Below are 21,764 nucleotides of genomic sequence, written 5' to 3' on the forward strand. Positions count from 1 at the left end.
TTGCTGACCAGTAAGAATCAGGAACAGGAGTGGGGCACTAAAGAAGCTGATGTTCACTGGAGCCATGAGTTCTCCTCTGTACATTGAAATAAACATTTATTTTTTTTAAATATTGCCTCTGACAGACTTGTCAGAGTCATAGGATGGTCTAAGTTAAGTGGATAAGTAATGAGCATTGTCATCCTGAAGTTTAATGACTGATAAAAAATTTTTTTGAATTTAAAAACCTCAAGAATTGTCTTTATTACTCAGTCTACCAAAATGAGCACTCATACTGATGTTTTATGACTGATAAAAACCTGGAACTTCAAAAAAACACTGAAGAATTGTCTTTATTACTCAGTCTACCCCTTCACCTTTACTCTGAAAAAATACAAGGAATCCACTTTCTCTGTAACAGAAAATATCAAAATTAATACAGTCATCTCCTTTTCCCATCACCTTTATACCTTGAACTGCGTCATTTCACGCTTGCTTGAGAATTTTGGCAAACACCAGTTAATAAGCCCAGAGGGCCTAAGAACACCTTAATGAGATCATCTACTTGGAAAGAGATATAGAACCTGTAAAACTGCAATTATACTTCAAATGATGCTTTCAAGATCCGCAGCAAAACTGAATCATTAGTAATTTTTTCCAGTGGTACCAAAAATTGTTGTTTATCAGTTGGAACTCTGGATGCAAGGTAGCAAAAGGTCTTTGGTTATAAATAAGCTTTGTGTTTTCAGAACAAAGCACATTTCCCTCATTTTTTCAGCATCTTCTTCGGGTATAATAGAGATGGCTCATTATGCTATGGTTTATGGGATGGAGGGTGATGTTTGTGCCAGCAGTAGAGTCTTTATTTGCAGCAAATATAGTGAGTCAACCATACCTGCTCATCAGATTAACTCAAAGAGCTCAAACCCCAACCCATGTTGCTAGCATTTTTGTCTGCAGAACATCAGCTACCAAAATCTAAACAGATAAATCTGCTCCCAGACAGAAGACAGGCAGGGCTGCTCCCTGTGCAAGGATCAGCCCAGGACAGACTGAAGGTGATTAAGCAGGAGCTGAGAGAGAAAACCTGTCTCAACTCCAGCTCCTGGCCCTGCATTAGCCATCTGCATAAATAAAAGCAGTGTCCAAACACTCCCTGAGCTCTGTGAGGTTTGGTGTTGTAACCACTGCCCTGGGGAAGCTGTTCCAGTGCTCAGCCACCCTCTGGGGGAAGAACCCTTTCCTGATATCCAACCTAAACCTGAAAACCCTGACCCAGCTTCAGGCCATTCCCTGGGGTTCTGTCACTGGTCACCAGAGTGAAGAGAGCAGTGCCTGCCCCTCCTCGTCCCCTCCTGAGGATTCTCCCCTCGGTCTCCTCCAGCTGAACACAGACCTTCAGCCCCCAGACCCCTCCCCACCCTCACTGCCCTCCCCAACAGCTTGATGCCCGTTGACCTTTTGTTAAAGACAACACTTCACACACCATTTCAGTACCCCTTGCCTGGGAAATCAAGGTTAAAAATATTAACATTAAAAAAATACACAGTGCGAATTACATAACAATAAAAAAATTGCTTAAACCAACGTTACAATTTGCTGATTCTATCCAGAAAACAGTTAAGACATATCCCCAAGCAGTTCCCAAAACCAGGATGAAACGGTACAGTCCCAAAGCAATTAAACGGCACAAAATTCTGTTTCCTTTAGGGAGTTACTGGTTTACTCTGGCCATCACTGGTTAGGAAAGTTAATGAAAAAATATGAGATTTTATTATTTCAGCACGAGCAACTACTACCAGCAAAGGCATGCTGCACATCTGATGAGTAACTTTTTAACAATTAAGAGCTCTGACACATGAACAGAAAAAAAGCAGAAAAGTCAAAATCCAGGTTTAGTAAGGCAGGTAATGGAATGTGCTGTTATGTGTAAGAAGCATTTCTCCAAATGCTGCAGTCCTTTCAATGCCAGCTCTTGGCAGTACTGAGTTGCTCAATCTTATAAACTGATAATGTGTTTTAGTGACACACTTTCCTTCTGAAACTCAAGGACTCAAAGGTGAAAAAAATTTATGCACAAAAGTTGGGATCAATAGTGTCTACTCACAAAAAAAGCCACAACTAATTAGTGACAAAATACTTGCATATCCGTGCTGCACATGTTATTCAGCTATATTAAAAACAATATTCGACATAAAAATTGTTTTTGGCCGAACTAACAAACTACACAACTATTTTCAGCATCAAGTTAATAATAAAAAAAAATATCCCCTGCAAGAGTCAGCACAGAAAAACTCCAGATCTTCTGCAAGCTGCACATTATCTCACTGCAGACAGGAGGAGGACAAAAACAGGAACTGCAGGGTAAAGGGTTTATATCTGCAGGTACAGTCTACAGACCCTTGAAGGGAACACAACTTAGTAGAATCTCACTGTTCTGAAGGTTTTCAGTTTGATTGGTCTGCAAACAAAAAGATCCATGGAACTTAGGTGTGTTTCTAATCATGGGAAATGTTTAGATAGAACAGTTAGGAAGCTCAAGTCACCATTGGATACAAAGAATAAAACTACTGCAGAGATCTGAAACATACATTGCTCAATACAGCTTATTTACAAAGTTGTTATTCAAAGGTCACTCACCACTAAAATTAAGTTTATTTCACAAACCAATCTGTTTTTACAGATCTTAATCCTATAAATACTGCTGTTCTTGTCAATACACTGCCACATCAAGAATATATGATCTTTTTTATCAAGACTAAATTTACACTGTTTTTTCTGTTCATCTGTAGTAAAGAACATTGCTCACCTGTTGACTTTGTGTGCTTCAGCAAATTAAATGAGAAGTGTTTGGTTAAAACATAGCCTTAACTCCTAAAACTAACATGTGACTAAAAACACTCCCTAATGTAACACAGGGCTGTTATCTATAAAAATCTTAAGAGTTTCTGAGGACTCAGCAAACAAGTAACAGGACAGTTAAGTCTGTCATGCTGTTAAATTTAGCTAAAAACTACCTCCTGTTCTTCAGCATCAAGCATTCCCCATGCTTCAAAAACAAGAAGCCACGGGATTAAAAGAAAGGCTCACTTAACATGTTTTCATAGAGACTCTGTTACCAAGAATATCAGTAACTAAAAGATCTCTAAATCGTGGGGATTATCAATTTCAATAGTATCCTCGGGTTCCATCTTTGCCTCGTGGTGCCCCTCCTGCAGGTCATCCAGGGAAGCCAGAGCCTCATTTGTGTCACTGGCAAAAGTCTCACGAGATGCATCATCATATTCCTGCAGGTTCAGCCCCTTGATGGCCTTTTTCATCTTCTTGCCCAGAACTTGTATCCTCCTCTTCTTGGCAGCTTTTTTGTTTTCATACTCCTTTTGGTTTTCCAGATAGAATATTTCCTTGAGAGAAAACAACAACAAAAATGTTTGCACATTCATTTTACTGGTATTTCCTTAAGAAAATGTGAAGTAATAAAAGAAACAAATATTACAAATGCTGGTCAATATTTACTTAAATTACTTGTTATTGAGAGCAGCAGTGTGAGAAAGACTGCACTTAAGGAAGAGGAGTAGAAGAGAAAATTTCTTCTCTAAATTTCTTCTCTAATAGTGAAAAGTGATGAGTCTTGCAACTTTTAACAATTTTTTCTGACCACTGTAAGCTATGGAAGGATGTTGGGGTTTTATTTTCCTGTTTCTTTTTTTTTTTCCTCCAAATGAACAATTTAATGAGAAATTAATAAGATTGTTTGTTTGAAGGAATTTAATGAAGAATTCATTCACAATTCTCTGCCTGCTGCCACAGCTGGAGCTATACAGGATAAAAATATTCTACTGAGAGGCCTGCATTCAATCCATGCACAATGACACAAAGCCTCCATGGGGAAACACAATATGGACAACTTTGCTGTAAGGAATACAAATATATGAATTAGGAAAATCTAACATTTACCTCTGCCAGACTCTACAACCTCATCTTCCTCAACAGGTTTTTGTGACTAGCAGCATGCAAAAGTGAGTTCTCTCTGCTTAGAGTTTATGACAATTCAACCATTTTTGAGTGTTTTATTTTTTGCCTGTCTTTTGAATGTGAAAGTCTGGTTTCAGTGGAATACACAGTTACATTTGTTACAGTTTCAGTCGTGACATTTCTAGTAGGAAGAAAAAACCCAAAGGAGAATGAATATACATCTGAACTCCTGACGTTTTTACCTTGATTTGTTCTTCTTTGATGCTCGGTGTGTTCTTCAGCAGGTTTAAATAAACACCCCCAGGTGTTCTTCTCCTGGTGCCATTCTTAATAGGGAGAGAGGAAATTTAGAACAGCAAGCTTAATGCTAAGTGTTGACAAAAAACTAGCCTCTAAGGCAACACTCAGTGCTGAGACAGAATAAAGCTAATTTAAGTTCTGGTGTTTCAAATACCACATGAAAATAACCCTGGCTATGCCTCATTTGTGACTGAATTAGTCATTTGAAGGTCAACAATCAGCCTGCTGAATCTGGACAGGAAAATCACAAAGTTACAAAAAAAAATCCTTTAGAACATAATGCTAAATTGTTAAAACTACACACTAAACCTGACTTTGGTAGTGAAGAAACAAAATATGAATAATATTCTAACTACTCTCACAGCTATCTGCAATGAGTTCTGCACTAGGTTAAGCACTCAGAGATTTCCTAAAATGTCTAAAACAAATTTAATAAAATTATGTTCATCTCAGGGTTTTCTTTTATAATTGTGCTCAGAAATGCTACAACTTGTCTGTTGTTATCTACAGGATTTTATATTTCTGTTGAAGGCATAGGAAACACAATCAGTACTTTAAAAATTCCTCCCCACATGTTTGACCCAGCAGTTTTCAGTGCAGCAACTGCAGTGCATGGAACGGGCTCAGCTTTGAAACCTCTGTAAATTACAAGTGCCAATTATCACACTATTATTCAATTAAAATTTGCAGTATAAAACACTACTTTTACTACAGTAAAATCTGGATGACACTGGTGCAAAATGTCATACTTTCCTGCTACATAATGTACTATATAATCTAAAAATTCCAAAACAGGGATGGGCAGGCTTTAAGTAGGCTTTTGAAACAGCACATGTGAACATCTCTTTATCACCTTTATTTCATGGTGTCTTTTGTGATGTGCTTTCAAAGAGTGTACTCTAATCTGCTTCCAAAGCAACCTGTGCCACCAAGAGCTGTGTCCCTTTATCTCCTCCGTTAAACACTTTTAAATTTAACTTTCAAGACAAGAGAATGCTTCTAACACAACTAGCTAGCTGGAATTTATTGCCTTTTCTTTTTTGAAGAAGGGAAGTGGTTTTTTTTGTATGTGGGGGGAGCTCTTTGGTTGGTTGGTTGGTTTTTTAAATTTATTTTATTTTTTTTTTTAGATTGTGCCCCTCTACTTGTTTTTTGCCTCCTCTCTACTTCCAAGTGATGGAATTTAAAAATCGTAATCAAGTGAAAGTATTTCCTGGTTCTCACCCACTTTTTTTCCTCATCCACAGCTTTTCTTACCCACTGTGTTTTTCGCACTGAGGTTCATTATTTAACAACAGCAAAAACACACCAGGAAACTGATAACCTAACATGGAGCAGAGGGTTTTTTACCACTATTTATAACAGAAATCAGTGCTCAGTTATGCTCTGCTGATACACAATCCAGTGGTTCTCTAATAAAGCCAACAGTTTTCCTTTTGGGAGTTATTCTGCAAATGGGATATTGGAAATGCTGGTTTTTATTCAAGCTTGAGAATCCTTAGGCCTCAAGTCTGTGAGGGAAAGATTCCAAGGAGAGCCACAGTAACAGACACAACGTTATCCCTGCAAGTCAGACACCAACCTCAGCACAAGAACCTGGGTAATTCCCAGGTTCATTTACCTTCCTGTTTGCTCAAATCCTGCTGGAATGTTACACGAGTGTTTGTTGGGGGAGGATCTCATGGCAAGGGAAGGCCATAAAACTCCAGGAGAACAGGTCCAGCACAAGAGACTTGCAACAGCACTGTGTGAATATTCTGCAAGTAAAAAGCTGTGTTGCCCTCCCCATCCCTGGCAAACCCAAAGAATAACATTTTCCTTACCACGATGAACAGTCCGCCATTCTGCTCCACTTCAGCTGTTTCCATCAGCAGCTCGATGGCTTTTCTCTTCCCAATTATCTTCACCACTCGAGCAATTAAGTCTTTCTTTGGCTCACAAAGTCTGTTCAAAGAGGGGAAAAAAGGAAAGGCACATTTATTGTCAGGATAATTTCTGGAGTATAACTGACTGTGGAACTTCCACAATGAATAATTCATTTTGTGCTGAAGAGTCTGCACGTTGAAATGTGTTTAAATGGTTTATTGAATCAGATTTCAAAATACTGAGCTTCTGAGGGATGTTTTTTTCCCTAAAGCATGTATTTTTAAAACTTGTTTCAATGAAAATGCCTTGAGTAGTTATTTTTCTTCTATGGATGTGTAGAATATCAAACCAAATATGAAACTGCAAAGACATGCATAAACCTCTGAAATCAAAGTATAAAAGCTTCTTGTGCATTTAACGGTTAAAATTAACTTTTTACAGTTAAATCAGCAACTGGAGAAAACAGGAAGTATAAAAGTTCCCCTGTTTCATGTGCTATTTAAGTGAAACCTACATAACAAAGAAGAAATCAGTTTATTGACTGATCCATGATAATCTATTAAAAGAAAACTAAATAACAAAAATTACACTACAACCAGAGCCCTATTGATACAGCTCAGTGCCACCACTACTACAATTAGGAAAAATTAGAAAAAAGATGCTTCTGCCCTATTTCAGTGAAGCTCTGTATAAGAAAAAGGCAGATTTTTTTGCAAGAAATATGCTTGAAATTTTCAAATTAATAAATGAAGAACTACCCAGAACTATTAACAGCATTAATAACTCATTGCTGTAGTATTGCCGGATTCTGAAGTAATACAACACATATACAAACAACTATGACCAATAAACCCAGGTTTTATTTAAATGTCAAGCTAACTGTCAGTAAACCTTCTAAGTCTTGTTCCCTATTTCACATAATTTTCTTTCCTTGCACCACTGAAAGAGGAGTGTGGCAGTTTGACTTGATCCAAAACACTGCACTGTCCTGAGTTATCTACAGTTTCAAAGGTTTAAAACTTTAAACACATTTTTGTGGTGACCACAGCACATATGCATTGGTGTCAAACTCCAAACAACCATAGGGTATTTCCCAAAAAAAGCTGCTACGAAATCTGTATAATGAGAAGCCTTATCTTGCCCTGTTCTCAAATAACAAACTACCCTGGTGACTCTGTAAATAAAAATATAAAAATTCAAAGAAACAGGCAATATTATTTGGATGTTTCTACACAATCAGCAGCCACAGTGATGCATTTTTATCCCAGGATTTTGGAAATGCTTTCTGTGATCTGGTGTGACACCTTATTTAGCAGCAGGGGAGCTTTTCCCCACCCTTCTTTCTATCAATCACCAGTACTTAGTGAAGTGAAGATGCACCATTATTAGACTCACCGATAAGCAATTTCATCTGCCACTTTTTCCTCTGAATCTTCCTCTGTTATCTCATACCTTCCCTTGTATTTCATCTCTTGCCTTTCCCCCAGTCTGTCTCTCACAGGCCGCTTCCGTTTGAGGAAGCCCTGCCCGTTTTCCTCCTCTGCCGGCAACATCTTCTTGTCATCGTGCATGTACTCATCCAGCTCCCTATCCAAAGTCTCTGCCTCCTTCTGCTGGGCTTCCTTCATCAGCTTTTTAGCCAGCAGGTAGTTGTAAGTCTCAGACTGCCTGCTCCTGTCAATTGAACCATCCATGCCCAGAATCCCAAGCTCAGTCGCCACTGCATCCTGGTTCTGCTCCTGGAGCACCGCGCCCCAGATGTTGTTGACCTTCTTGCCACGCAGAGCAGTCTGTTTTTGGTGGCTCTGGCCGAGCTGGAAGGGCTCAGGTTTGGCAGGGGAGAAGTTGAAGCGCTTCTGCCTCTTTTGCTTCCACAGGCAGCTGTCATCGTCAGAGTCGGAGCCGCTCTCCTCGCTGGAGTCCACGCTCTTGGTGGTCCTGTAAGGAATGCTGGGAGCACAGGATGAGAGGCTGCTCTGGAAAGGCCTGCAGGAATCACTGCCAGCATGCGGCTTCTGCAATTAAAAAGTGAATCAAAACCCATTATTTGTGAAAATTAGAAGAGATATCAAGTTGTCGATTAGCTAAAATATGTAATTGTGACCCTTGTGGCCATGCAGTCCTCCACAAGCATCTCTTAGGCTACAGCACAGAAGCATCCTTTGAAATTCCTGTATTTTGAGTGCACAAACATGAAAAAGAGCATGGCTGACACAGAAACACGCCAGGAGTCGCTTTTCTCCTTAAGGCAAACTTTGCTGAGTAAAAATGATGACAGGACTGGAAAAGTGGAGAATATGCGCGAAGCAGACAAAGACGCAAGAGGCACAGCAGCTCAAAGGACAGTAAAATAACAGAACACGGCAATGCACCTAAGACAGAAGTTTGTCTAACAGCAGAGAAGTTAGTAATCTCTCTGGAGTTTCAAGTGAGAAGACCAAATGACCAAAAATAAACCCCAAAACCAAACACACAAAACTGAGATGGCGCTCAGACTTTAGTGATCGGTGAGCCCACCTCAGTTAGGACAGCATGACCAACAGCAGAACCTTTACAGAAGCACCCATTTTTCCTCCTTTAAACCAAGATACCATGGATTAACTTATTAATTAGAACAAACACCCCCCCACCAAAAAATCATTCCACTGATATAACAAATACTTGAAAAATGCTTTTACTCATAATTCCAGTTATTCCCTGACATCTTACATTATATAAGAAATCATAATAATGTTATATGCTGTCCCATGATCCTTCAAAATAAGATATCTTCTTTCACTTTCAGGTGAAATGAAAATTCTTTCTTTAGCATTACTGGTTTTGTCAACACAGGCGCCGTTTCTTCTTTCTCCAAACAGCAAACAGAAAAGAGAAGTATTCAACTTACCATGTTATGAAATACAAACTTTTAACTTCATGTGTAATGCAAAAACCCCAAAACCAGCATAAATAAAAAAAAGACAGAAAGACTGAACATTTCTGTAAAACACTTACTTTGCGCTTCATTTCTCAGAACTATATTGCAAAGATCAAAATAACCGGAGAAAATAAAATTTGTTACACATACAGCATCTCACATTGATCTTAGTTTGAAATCTTTTCCTGTCTGTACACCACTGTGAGTACCTCATACTCTCAGTACAAATTCCTCATAACCTCAGAGAATCCCAGGATGGTTTGGGTTGGGAGGGACCCCAAAGCCCACCCAGTGCCACCCCAGCCATGGCAGGGCCAGCTCCCAGTGTCCCAGGAGCTCCCAGCCCCAATGTCCAGCCTGGCCTTGGGCACTGCCAGGGATCCAGGGGCAGCCCCAGCTGCTCTGGGCACCCTGTGCCAGGGCCTGCCCACCCTGCCAGGGAACAATTCCTGCCCAAGATCCCATCCAGCCCTGCCCTCTGCCACTGGCAGCCATTCCCTGGCTCCTGGCAATTCCTGCAGCCCTTGGCAATTGTCTCTCTCCACCTTTCCTGCAGCTCCTTCGGGCCCTGCGAGGCCACAGGGAGCTGAGGCCAAAGCTTCTCCTGTCCGGGCTGAGCAATGGCAGCTGTGGCAGCCTTTCCTGGCAGCAGAGCTGCTCCGTCCCTCTGCTCATCCTGGAGCCTCCTCTGGGCTGGCTGCAGCAGCTCCAGGTGCTCCCTGTGCCGGGGACCTGAGAGTGGTGGCGGGGGGGGGACACAAGGAGACCCAGAGAGACACGGGGGCAGCGCCGGCATCTCTGTCCACACACGGAGAGACGCGGGGCCCCGGGGCTGGCAGCGCTCGGGGCTCTCCCGCGCGGTCACCCAGCGGCTCGTGCCCATTGTCACCACTGTCCCCATTGTTCCCGCCCGCGCCACGCGGCAGCCGCCCCCCGGGACAGCCCCGGCGGTACCGGGGCACGGAGAGCCAGCACCGGGGCAGGGAGAGCCACCACAGAAAAAGGAGAGGCGCCACAGAAAAAGGAAAGGCGCCACAGAAAAAGGAGAGGCGCCACAGAAAAAGCAGAGGCGCCACAGAAAAAGGAGAGGCACCACAGAAAAAGGAGAGGCACCACAGAAAAAGGAGAGGCACCACAGAAAAAGGAGAGGCACCACAGGAGGGAGAGCCACCAAGCCCCGGGAGAAGCCACCGGCCTGGGAAGGAGCGCCCCACGCCGATAAAAGTCCCTCAGACGCGGAATCCGCGGCCTGCCCGTCCCGCAGCCCCCGGCCTGGCGCTCCAGCCGCTGCCCACCCTCACCTGTCCGGGGGAGCCGGCGCCGGGCATATCCGAGTCGGAGCCAGAGAGCTCGCCGTCCTCCACTTCGCCGTCCATGCCCCGCAGCTCCTGCGCCATGTCCCGGCGGAAGGGCGGAGCGCGGCGGCGGGGCGGGACAGCGCGTCCGTCCGGGGCGGGGATGCTGCGGGGCCGGCCCGGCCGCGGCTCCTCCTGCTCGGCTCTACCCCCGTGGAAGTGCCTCGTGGTGGAAGGAACCAAGGTGCTGTCGGCCTTACAACGCGCCCCCGGCGGGTGGTGGGACCGTGGGATGCTCGGCAGAAGGGTTGTGTTGCTGGGGATGAGCTGGTGTTGAAGGGGATGCGGCGAGCTTGCCTTGAGCCGAGCGTTCTTTGGGGTGAAATCACGGTGTGCTTTCAAGCCTGGTGGGCGAGAAAGGAGGTTCCTTCTCGTCAGTGGCACAGGCAGCAGATGTATCCCGTAATCAGGGACATGCCGGAACTAAGAAGCTTTAAGGGTGTAGTAAATAAGGGTGTGGAGAAGGCAAGGCTATGAAGGAATTAATTAATGTGTATAAATATCTCCGAGGCAATTCCAGAGGGTGACAGGACGAGGAACAGTGGTCATAAACTAAAACACAAGAACTTCATTCCATGAATGATAGGCAGAGCTCCAGAACAGCTTCCCAGGAAGGTTGTGGAGCATCCCGCTCTGGAAACACCCTAAACCCACCTGGATGTATTCCTGTGCCGCCTGGTGACCCAGCCTGGGCAGGAGGTTGGACTGGAAGAGCTCCAGAGATCCCTTCCAGTCCCAGCCTTGCTGTGGTTCTGTATTAGAACAAAGAGCATCCCCTACACAAGGACATCTGGGAGCTAACAAGCTTTAAGCTGATGGTATTATTGTACGATAATGCCAGTGCTCGAGGTATCATTAATTACTGGTGGAGAAAAAAAAAACAAATCCAAGCAGATGCCTCATAATTCTTCAGCATATAGCAGCTGCTGGTTAGGTACATTTTAACAAGAATAAAACAGCAGAGTCGATAAATCACTCCTACTGGAAACATCCAGACTCAAACTCAAACATACTTGACTCAAACAAATGTAGCTGTGATTTTTCTGAGAAGAAATACATGACAGCTAGGCATTTATGGTCTTGGTGATGTGGCCCTGAACACACAATAAATTTAAGAAGCGCAGTTTTTTGGACCATAACAGTCCAATGTTATGTCCAATATGGACACTGTTTTTCCTTTATGCATTTTAGACCATCTTACCTGAGGACTGCAAACCATCAGTGCCTCTTTTGAAATCCCTGTTGTGGTCTAATTGGATTTTCAGTGCTTGGACATTAACTGCAATGAAAATCGCTGGGAGCTAGTTCTCATTATCAATTAGCCATCCTTATTATCAGTTATCCAGTCAGGCCTTTGAAAAGCCTACTTGACATTTTTCTGCACCTTTGGATGGCTACTTACCTTAAAAATTTCACTCCTGGACTTAAATTTCCTGTTGTTTTTACTTAGAAGAAGAAAAGGAATGAAGCTTTGAAGAAAAAAACAGGAACAGTTAAAACTGCTTCCCTGTTTGGTCCCTCAGGACACTCCTGTTGCAGTGCTTCAGAATTGTTAAAGAAATCTGGTGAAAATGAGATAAATGTGTGCTGCTTTCTATGCTGTTCTCACCTCGTTTCCCATTGTGTTTAATGATGCATAGCACTGGTCACATCCTGTTCTGCAGAAAAGCTGTTTTTCATCTTATTTGCATTAAATCATATCTGTGGGATTTCACTGGGTTACAGGGAGTTCCTGGGCTGAAATTAAGGGGAACTGTGGAACAGGGAAAATGTAATCCTCCAGTAACTCACATTAAGGTGTTATCTATGTCAGCATAATCTGTGCATGGCACTGAGCAAAAACCACAAAAAAACCCCACCACAACTTTCAGTTTAACTTTAGAAGAATTATTCATTTGGGCACTTCATAAAGTATCCAGAAGCAGGCCAAATAACATAAATCAGATAACAGTACTGTTTATTAAAAAAAAAAAAACAACAAAAAACCAACAAAACCAACAAAAAATCCCCCAGCTGATTCACTATCCCATATCTGGATTTCCTAAATTAATATTCTGTATTGAGGCATGTCTTCCCATCTCCATCTTTAATGCAGGCTCAGCTGTAAAGGACATTTTGTTCTCTCACTTCTGGCATAGTAGGGATGGTAGGCAAGACTGGCAAAGAACCGAGAAGTTCTTGGTTACAGGCTAATTTCAGTCACGGTCTCCTTGATGCCATTTTTGCACACCTTTGGTTTTCCCCTTACCAAAACTAATTAAGCTGACAGAGAAATCTTAAAACCACCCTTTGATTGAGCATATCACCTTCAAAATACCACCTCCAAGCAGACTCAAAAATCATAATCAAGTGGAACAGAGAACAGTCCTGATTTATGCCAGCCTGCAGATCCTCTCTGTTGTGTTACTGCAGTTTTGAGTGACTGGAGCCTCATCACTGTAGGTCCAGATAAAACTCAGGAGATCCATCTCTGATTGTAGAAGACAATATTTTTATTTTTTATTTTTTGTTCTTAGAAGACAAGAGTCCTGCTGAGTTTGTAGCAAGAACATTTCATGTCAATTAAAACAAAATGTGCATTATTTTTAAGACCTAGTTGAATAAATCATGGGAAATTACTCCCTCCCTGCTTCAGTGGATGGTTCCATACTTCTTGCAGCTATTTTGATTTTGTTTAGGATTCCTCATGACAGTACCTGTTCACCATTTATTGGCTGCACAGATAGGGTGCACAAATTTCAGAAAATGTCACCTACTTTGTGAAATCCATTCTGTTTTTCCTGCCCTAATGAGCAAGTCAAACAGATGGAGAATATTTATTTCAAGGTGTATGTTTAATTAAAGCAACTGAGGTCGTCATGGCTTCTTCATCTCATTACGAACTGAATTCACAATAGAAAAGACTCTTAACGCCTCCAGATTTTATTTTTTTTTAAATTTTTTTTTTATTTTTAAAGAATCCAGTTGGTGGTGATAAGACTAAACAATCTGTTCAGCAGCACAGTATGTCCCAGCCCAGCAGGATGCTCACTTGGAAAGGGCATTATTCAGGAGCACTTCTGCTCCTTAGGATGGAGCTGAACCTCGGCGAGTAACCCGATGCTCTTCATCTGTGATGAAAGATGGGATTAGTTTACCTGAAAAAAATGCAGAAACTTTTCAGATAATCGCAGTTATGTGTCATAAGTGTTCATCCTCCCACTCTGACTCCAGCACTGCAAGTACCTGTTTTTAAAAACCATGAATTCCTGACATGTGGGCGGCATGCCAGGGTGTTAACAACCTCTGTGTGACTTTGAAACAGAAGAGCAAAAACATTCTCAGTGCTTTCTTTTTCAATAGGATTTATTCAATTAAATACCTCTTGGTTTATACAGCTAATCAAAACACTTGAAGAAAAAAAAGAGATATACAACAAATACCTGTATTGTGAGAAGACTTTTACAATGCCAGTTAGTGAAAATTAAACCCTTGTAATGCATTTGTAATATGCAATTGTGAAACCACAGTGAAAATAAAATCCTTTAAAGTGCTCATAAACTGAAGGAGATGAATATGCACACAGGCACAAGAAGTGCATGGGAAGACATCTCCTGGGTTTTCATAAGGAGAATTTTCAGGTCTTTAGGTACAGAAGGGTAGAGGTGTTTGTAGAGTGTCTCTTTGGTGTGGGAGGGGGTATTTTAAATTTTTTATGGGTGGAGGGGATGCTGTTGTTGTGGTTGATGTTTGTGGGCTTTTGTTTGGTTGGATTTTTTTTTAATTATATTTTTTTTTATTTCTGACTATCCTACTCTGTTAATTTACAGAAAATTGAAGTAATTCCACAGTCAAGCCTGTTTTGCCTGTAAAGGCAGTTGATAAGTAATCTTTCTCCATCCTAATTTGCTTTGTTTTCCTCACCTGTCTATCCTGTAGAAGTGATAGAGCAGTTGGGGGCCAACAAAGATCAACCCACCACATAAATCAGTCTCAGTCGTAATCTCTCTTAACACTCATTCTTAATCAGCAATTGGCAGTTTTTCTGTTTGCATTCAATATTTTCTTCCTTGCACATCTTTTGTTATTATTCACAGCATTGCTGTCCTTTGTGACTGAAGGGCAGCCTAAAAAAAGAGTTTAATTGAAAAATTTTGTGAAATGGAAAGAAGTTCTGGAAAAACGTTTTCACTTCAAATGTACTCTCACAAGTAAGTGGTTTCAATAAAGCAGTCAGTAAAGGTTAATTGCTAGCTGATAAAAATATGTGAGCAGGAAGGCAAAATGAGCCTGGTCACTCTGCCTAAGAGTTGCACAGGCATTAATATATTATAATCATTGTAGCATGTTAAAAAATTGGCTTAAATCTTTGCACTTGGAAATAGACAATTATTAACTCATTAAAGAGAACTTGTAACAATGCTTACAAAGGCTGAGTCATTTATCAATAGCACAGATGTGCCACATTTAGATTGAAGATATCCAACAGGAAACAGATTGTAAATTGCCAAAATATTTAATTTTTTTCCAGTGCATTCCAGTAACTGCAAAACAATTAAGTGAACCTGAAAATTTTGGAGGTTTCTGTTGTTTTGTGTTGGCTGCTCACAAAGTGACTTGGATTTCTGGTGCTTCACATTTAGGAGTATTTCAGACTGTCCAAGCCACAAAGTCTCGTCTAAGTTAGAAGATGACGTTGGGCTGTAACATTCAGGGAGGTAACAGAGCTGCTCCATGGATTTGCAGTTGTGAAAATAGATATATTTATATTTATATATATATATATATATATATATATATATATATAACATCCAGTTATTCCATGATGAGGTGTTTCTCTGAGAAGAACCTGTTGACTTTTGTCTCCCTCTGAAACAGAAAAAGGAATCGTGAAGGTAAAATACTACATCCCTTGAAAGAAAATTATTATCTCCCTTATTTTCTGTTCCAGTGTCTTTAGAGAATGAATGAATGGATGTGTTTAAATTTTGTCAGTGAAATGTATTTTTATGTAAAGAAATGGTCTGCTGAGATTTTGTCACTGAGGAATAATAATTCCATAGCTCAGGTTTTTGCATGTGCAAAAAACCCAACTGGGATGATAGAGCAGCATCTCACTGCTGTAGATTGTAACACCTTGAAGTAGGGATTTTAGGGACAATGAAACATTTGTAGACTTCTGTTTGTTCTCTTTCAACACCTTTTTTTTTTATTATATTTTTTTTCCCCAAAGAATGCACTCTCAGTGAAAGGGTGAAAAAATAGGAAGTTTTTACTGGTTTCCAGATATACGTCTTTCTTTATATGGGAATACTTATTTTGATAATAATGATGATAATGAATAATAATGAAAATAAGAATTAAAAATAATATATCAATAGTAATTAATTATATCAATTAATTATAAATTAATATACATTATATAATAATATAATCAATAATAAATATTTATATCTAATAGATAATTATATTTCTATATAATATAAATATTTTAATTAATATAATTAATATATTTAATTAATTAAATATATTTTATAATTAATTCTATAATATATTTAATAATAATACAGTACTACAATTTTTTTTCTATTAAATTGAGATTAATTCTAACCACAATATATTGACCCAAACAAAAGTTTTTTCTCCATCCTAGCCATGGACAATCACATCTACTTAATTGTATATTCACTAACAAAACCCTGGTTTTGTTAGTGAATATAATATACCAGCCTGGCTGATCAGAACTATTCAGAAGTGAAAGTTTTGTTATCTCCATGAAACCATTATTTCCATTATTGGGATCTCCTTGCAGACATTTTTTGGTAAACCATTTTTTGGTAAACCATTTTTTGGTAAAAGCAGGGGTTAATTCTGCACTCACTGCTACTCTGATGTAGAAGGAAACAACAGCAAAAGGTGATTTTGCAGTGCATACAAACAAATAAGTAAATAAGTTAATGTCTGTTAAGCTTTTTTTTTTTTTTTTTCCTCCTCCAGCTGTTTTCATCCTAGCCTGGGATGAGCTGTAAGGCAAAAACATTTTGAGGAAATCAGACCTGCAGTTGTTGTTCTGCTCCCTTCTGCTGATCTCCCTGGCCGTGGGGTAAAGGGCTGTTCCTGTGCAAGGCCTGCTGTACAGAATGCCATGTTCCAGGGCTGGAATAAAGGGAAAAAAATGCAGCTTTGTCCATGCCAGGGTCCTGGATCTCTCAAGCATTAAGTGTGCTCACAGGAGCAGATGTTGCTTGGAGCCGGCCTTGAAATGAGAGCACGGAGAGCTCTGATGAATGAGCTGCCAGTTTTACAGACACAGCAGCATAATTTCCTCAAAGGTATGGGTGAGAAGTAAGAGTGTTTCAATGTCAAGCAGGGTAATGTCCTGACATGAACCGTGGAGCCATCCAGAGTTTGATTATCAGAATATAAATATTCCTATTCGGTTATTGGAGAAAAGGAAAGATTGTGCTACTCCCTTTAATTTAGTAATCTTTTCATAAGTTTTTGTTACTTCTGTCAGAGACTGGAGACAGAGGAGGCAGCTGAGTGAGAAGTCTGAAACGAAGAGTTTCAAATCTCACAGCAAAAATCTGTTAGATGAACATTCCTTATAAAAATTTTGAGTCAAAATTGGGAGCACAGCAGGAATTCACTCACCCTAGACATTTTCAAAACCCCAACAATTTCCAGGCATTTATTTGCCATAAAACATCCAAGATTTTTCACAGATATTACCCAAGGTCTGCCTGATGTGTTGCATCGTGGTATAGGTGTTTTGTTTCTTTTAATTACTACCAGAGGATCTCCTCTCTCCTTGTTTAATGGGCAGCCCAAGTTTTATCCAGGTAGACAGTGCTTTTCACACGAATGCCACAATTAGAATAGCAGGCCTGAAGTTTAGCAATAATAAACACACAAAGTTCCCAGTAGTGAGTGAACAAAACATGTAAACAGAAATGCCAAGCTGGTGATCATTTTCTCAATACAAAGAACGGCTGGCAAAAGAAACCTCCCACTCCTGCATTTTTCAGAATGATTTTCAAAGCTCTAGAGAAAAGATATAAAGCTAAAGTGTTCTGGTCAGTAAATAATATCACTCACTTCTGTTACTAATAGGACTACTCACAAGCTGAAGTTTGGATGCCTTTCTTGCACTTTTCAAGCTTCTTTCACTGCTTTTTTTTTGTATAGGAGATATCAGTCATACTTTTCACATAATTTGGTAGTTTCTCTGCCTTGGTTCAGCATGTGTGGAGGGAAAAAAAAAGTAATATGAATAAAGTTTGTTTGTTTGTTTATTGTTGCAGGCTCCCACAACATTATCAGAAGCACTGGTTGGAGGCACAAATAGGTTTTTGCAAAACACTTCTGACAGTTTTTTAGGTCAGCTCCTTCCAGAATGAGCACTTGAATTATCACCCACTCCTGGCCTATAGAGACTCGAGAGATCTAACACAGAAAAAAGCATCATGTCCTGAAATAAGAGAGTTAGAGCCTTATCTCATAAAGCCTTTCTCCCTGTTCTCTAGTTACTATGATTAACAGCACCCAGAGGACCCAATCAACCCAAATTCTTTACAAGAGAGAGGATAAAAAAAAAAGAAAAAAAAGGAAAAGTTTAGCTCTTAGTGTGGATAACTTGGAGTCTAGTTGCACCAAAGAGCATAATGGCCAGGTTTTTAATTTCAGAGCTGCATGGAAAACTGGCAGCCTGCCAGAAGTGGTGAGAAAAGCCTTGGTCTGGAGAGGGTGAAATGCAAAGCTTGCACTCTGCTGAGGGTGGTATTGCATTACCTGCAGCTGAACAAGCACACATTTGTCACACAGCAGGGAGGCCTCTGGCAAGGAAAAGCTCCAGATCTGTGCATAATAATAATTAATAATAATAAATCTGTCTTGAAAAGGGCTTGGAGGAAAAAGAGGTTCCCAGGCTCAATGCTGCATTTTGGGTTCTGTATAAAAGTAATTTACAACGGAGAGTTTGAAACCCAGAAGGAGCTTAGCCAAACTTGCATTTCCTGAGAGAAATACCTCACCGGCACTGCAACTCCCTGCAGGATTCAGGAGGTACTTTCAGAGCTCACAGCTGCACACATTATTCTCATAAACTCTGGTCTGTGAGTCAGGAATGCCTGACGTGGTTTAGAGTCTTGATCTGTTTCCTCCATCTGATATTGTTGAAATAAGGACGCATTTCCCCATCAGCATTTTCGTTCTCCCACCCACTTTCACCAATGATCTTGCTGTGGCTTCAGCTAATACACAAGTTCAGGAGTAAAAGGGAAAGAAAAACATCCTGAACACGTTAAAACAGAGGCCAGGAGGCTGGATTTTGTGTTTTTTTTTTAAAACCCTGAAGTAGCTTTTCAGATTAAGTGCAAGAGACAAAATTCCTCAGTAAAGGTAACATCCCTTAACAAGGCTTAGGATGTGTATTGATTGGCTCAATATAGCAGTGTAAGGTAATTATAAGCATTAATTGTTTCTCTTTGTGACCCATATGGCCAGTTTCATGGAGGCTACATCTTGGCCAGTGCTGCACTTATTTGGAAATTGTGCAATAAATTGTGAATAAGTGCACTCACTTATTTAGAAATTGGACTAAATTGAACGCTAGAATTGAACAGTAGACATCTTGCTGGCCTTCAAGCCTCCATCCCTTCATCCTTGCACAGGAGTCATGAATGAGTGTCAGAATCCAACAGAGAACTGCCAAAGTGTAAAGGGAAAACCAGGAAGAGGAAAATCATGTGTAAGGAAACTCTGCTCGCACAATCTGTGTAACATAAATTTTAGCTTGAGCCTCCATTTCTGTATCTCAGAGATCACAGGGGATGAAGTACAAAGCTGTGTGTGTTCAGCAAAGACTTGAGGCCAAAAAGACAGATGGTTTTGGTAGTGAGTGGGCAGCAGGGGTGGCTCCTGTGAGAGGAGACTGGGGGATGCCCCTGTGTCAGACAGCTCCAGAACAGAGCAGCTGCTGGGGAAAACTGAGCCGGTGGTGACACTGCTGTCAGCTCCGTGACAACGTGTGAGAGAGAGGGTAAAAAACACTGCACGGCAGCTGTGAGAGACAGGAGTGGGACAAATGCGAGAAAAACAGCCCTGCAGACACCCAGGGCAGCACAGGAGAAGGGGCAGGAGCTGCTTTGGGTGCCGGAGCTGAGATTCCCTTGGGGCAGCTCATGGAGAGGCAGCTGAGCCCCTGCAGCCCATGGAAGGGAAAAGGGAAACACAGACCCCCCTGCAGCTGCTGGAGGAGCCCAGGCAGGAGCAGGGGGATGTGTCCCAAAGGAAATTACAGCCCCTGGAGGGGTCCTGGCCTGTGGGGACCCACAGTGGAGCTCCTGAAGGAATCCTGTGGAAGGGATTCCCACCAGAGCAGTTCTTGGTGGCGTTGGGGAAGGTGTTTTATCCTCCTCTGCTATTAACTGGCAATAAATTAAATTAATCATCCCCATGTTTTGCCCATGATAGTTACTGGTGAGTAATCTCCTTGTCCTTATCTTGACATGTGAGCTTTTAATCCTATTTCCCCACGCCCCTGCTGTCCTGCTTAAGGAGGAGGGGGAGTGAGAGGGTGGCTCACTGAACACCTGGCAGCTGGCCAAGGTCACCCCACCACAGCAGCCATGGAAGGGCAGGAAAGGAGCAGAGACAGATCTAAAGAATCACTCCAAGATGTTTGTGTGGCTGTAGCCTTTGGATAAGAAATTTTGCAGCTGGCTTCCCTTCCCCTTCCCCTTCCCCTTCCCCTTCCCCTTCCCCTTCCCCTTCCCCTTCCCCTTCCCCTTCCCCTTCCCCTTCCCCTTCCCCTTCCCCTTCCCCTTCCCCTTCCCCTTCCCCTTCCCCTTCCCCTTCCCCTTCCCCTTCCCCTTCCCCTTCCCCTTCCCCTTCCCCTTCCCCTTCCCCTTCCCCTTCCCCTTCCCCTTCCCCTTCCCCTTCCCCTTCCCCTGTTTCCCACATTTTCCCAATACCTGGGGGCAATAGGAGACACAGAAACTCTTGTCTGATAATCTCTGTACGTAGCACAGAGGCAAACACTGTCTGAAATGAGTTTGTTTTCTGAATAGTTGTCAAATAGAACTGTCTTTATATAAAATTTGGCATGCTGCCTGTGTCACTGAGATGTGCACAGAGGCCTCAGTGTCAGGACATACCTATTTCAGGGAGGGGGAAAAGGGTGTAGATGTAAAGGGAAGAGGATTGGAACTTGATCACTTTCACCAATAGCTACAGATTTGACAGATTTCCAAACCTTGAACGGTGCCAGGTCTATGCACCCCTGAATCAGCTCTTTACAGCTTGGTGCCCAAGGCTTTATGCTGTTTGTTTAAATACTCAACAAGATTAATTTTTTAGAGGGCTACTAGGGGCTGTCTTTCATTCTTGATTAAAAACAGCAGCCATGACCACGATAAAAATAATAATTAAAAAAATAACAATCCAGAGACAACAGCAGCAACTAAAAATGGTCAAGGAATTACAAACTTCAAATGCTGCAGTGACATCAAGTGGTGAAACACCATCCTTCATGCTGCAGTTTCAAAGCTAAATTTGTGACACTTGTCACATCTCTCTCGTGGTCCACGTCAGTTGCAGTGTAAGAATCTATTTTCCTTGTCAATATATTACCTTTTCTACAGAAACCAATAATAAAATTCTCCCCCACCACCACCCATGAGTTTATTCTGGTGAAAGGAAAGCAATAGTTTAACATTTTATATTCTCAGTAAGTGCCTTTGTTCCTGCTTGTGTCTTGTGTCTGACAGGGATGACACAATTCAACAGGAGTAAATTTCTCTTTAAAGTAAAAGTTTGAGAAGTTTCTACTTCTGTTTTTTCATCAAACGATCTAGGGGTATGCATCCTCTTGAGAGAGAGAGAATAACAAAATTTCTCTGTAATTTGCCTTCAGATCTTGGTTACATTCGTTTTATTATGAGTTTTTCCTCACTGAGCTTTTTCTGGAACTGTCCCCACACATTCCCAAGTGACCAATTGTCATGTAAATTATAATACAAAATGATTTTCCACCTGAGTAATACCTAGTGCTTCTGTGTTCTTGGTTGTTTTTTTTTTATTTCAGCCACCACTTCCCAGAGATAACATTTTTCATCTTATTTAGAAGTGCTACCAATACAAAATCTATACTAAAAAATAATGGTACTAAAATTATTTGTTTGGTACTGTCATTAGACAAAGAGTATTTAATTGTGTGATACTACTGTTTTTGCAAATATTAGTACCTCCACAGCTGTCTAGTTACATTTATGGTATAATCTGTTCTTTAGTTTGCATTATATGATCTGTGGCATGCAATGCATGGCTTAGTTTAATAAAAAAATATTCTTTCTTACAGGACTTAAAATGGATTTATAACAAGACCTGAGCTG

General features: G+C 41.1%; 1 protein-coding gene and 1 long non-coding RNA gene across 2 annotated transcripts; one reads left to right on the forward strand and one right to left on the reverse strand.

Annotated features, from left to right (window-relative positions):
• Positions 1-1,471: 1,471 nt before the first annotated feature.
• Positions 1,472-10,460, reverse strand: PHAX (phosphorylated adaptor for RNA export). The gene is made up of 5 exons (XM_058827056.1): positions 10,339-10,460; positions 7,516-8,135; positions 6,078-6,198; positions 4,197-4,280; positions 1,472-3,383 (listed from the first exon to the last, which is right to left on the reverse strand). Exons 1-5 carry the CDS (start codon positions 10,432-10,434, stop codon positions 3,114-3,116), a joined length of 1,191 nt encoding a protein of 396 aa, XP_058683039.1. The 5' UTR covers positions 10,435-10,460; the 3' UTR covers positions 1,472-3,113.
• Positions 10,461-10,505: 45 nt separating this feature from the next.
• Positions 10,506-21,762, forward strand: LOC131573226 (uncharacterized). The gene is made up of 3 exons (XR_009276149.1): positions 10,506-10,576; positions 16,369-16,703; positions 21,731-21,762. It is a non-coding gene; the product is annotated as an uncharacterized LOC131573226 (long non-coding RNA).
• Positions 21,763-21,764: the final 2 nt, after the last annotated feature.

Source organism: Poecile atricapillus, chromosome Z, assembly GCF_030490865.1.
Source record: "Poecile atricapillus isolate bPoeAtr1 chromosome Z, bPoeAtr1.hap1, whole genome shotgun sequence".
Classification (NCBI taxonomy): Eukaryota; Metazoa; Chordata; class Aves; order Passeriformes; family Paridae; genus Poecile; species Poecile atricapillus.

Excerpts from the sequence above, each read along its gene's own strand:
- PHAX (XM_058827056.1), bottom strand. The coding sequence starts at position 10,434 with ATGGCGCAGGAGCTGCGGGGCATGGACGGCGAAGTGGAGGACGGCGAG. Across the intron at positions 8,136-10,338 it reads GCGCCGGCTCCCCCGGACAG|AAGCCGCATGCTGGCAGTGA; the intron begins GTGAGGGTGGGC and ends TTTTAATTGCAG. Across the intron at positions 6,199-7,515 it reads GCAGATGAAATTGCTTATCG|ACTTTGTGAGCCAAAGAAAG; the intron begins GTGAGTCTAATA and ends CTCTTTGAACAG.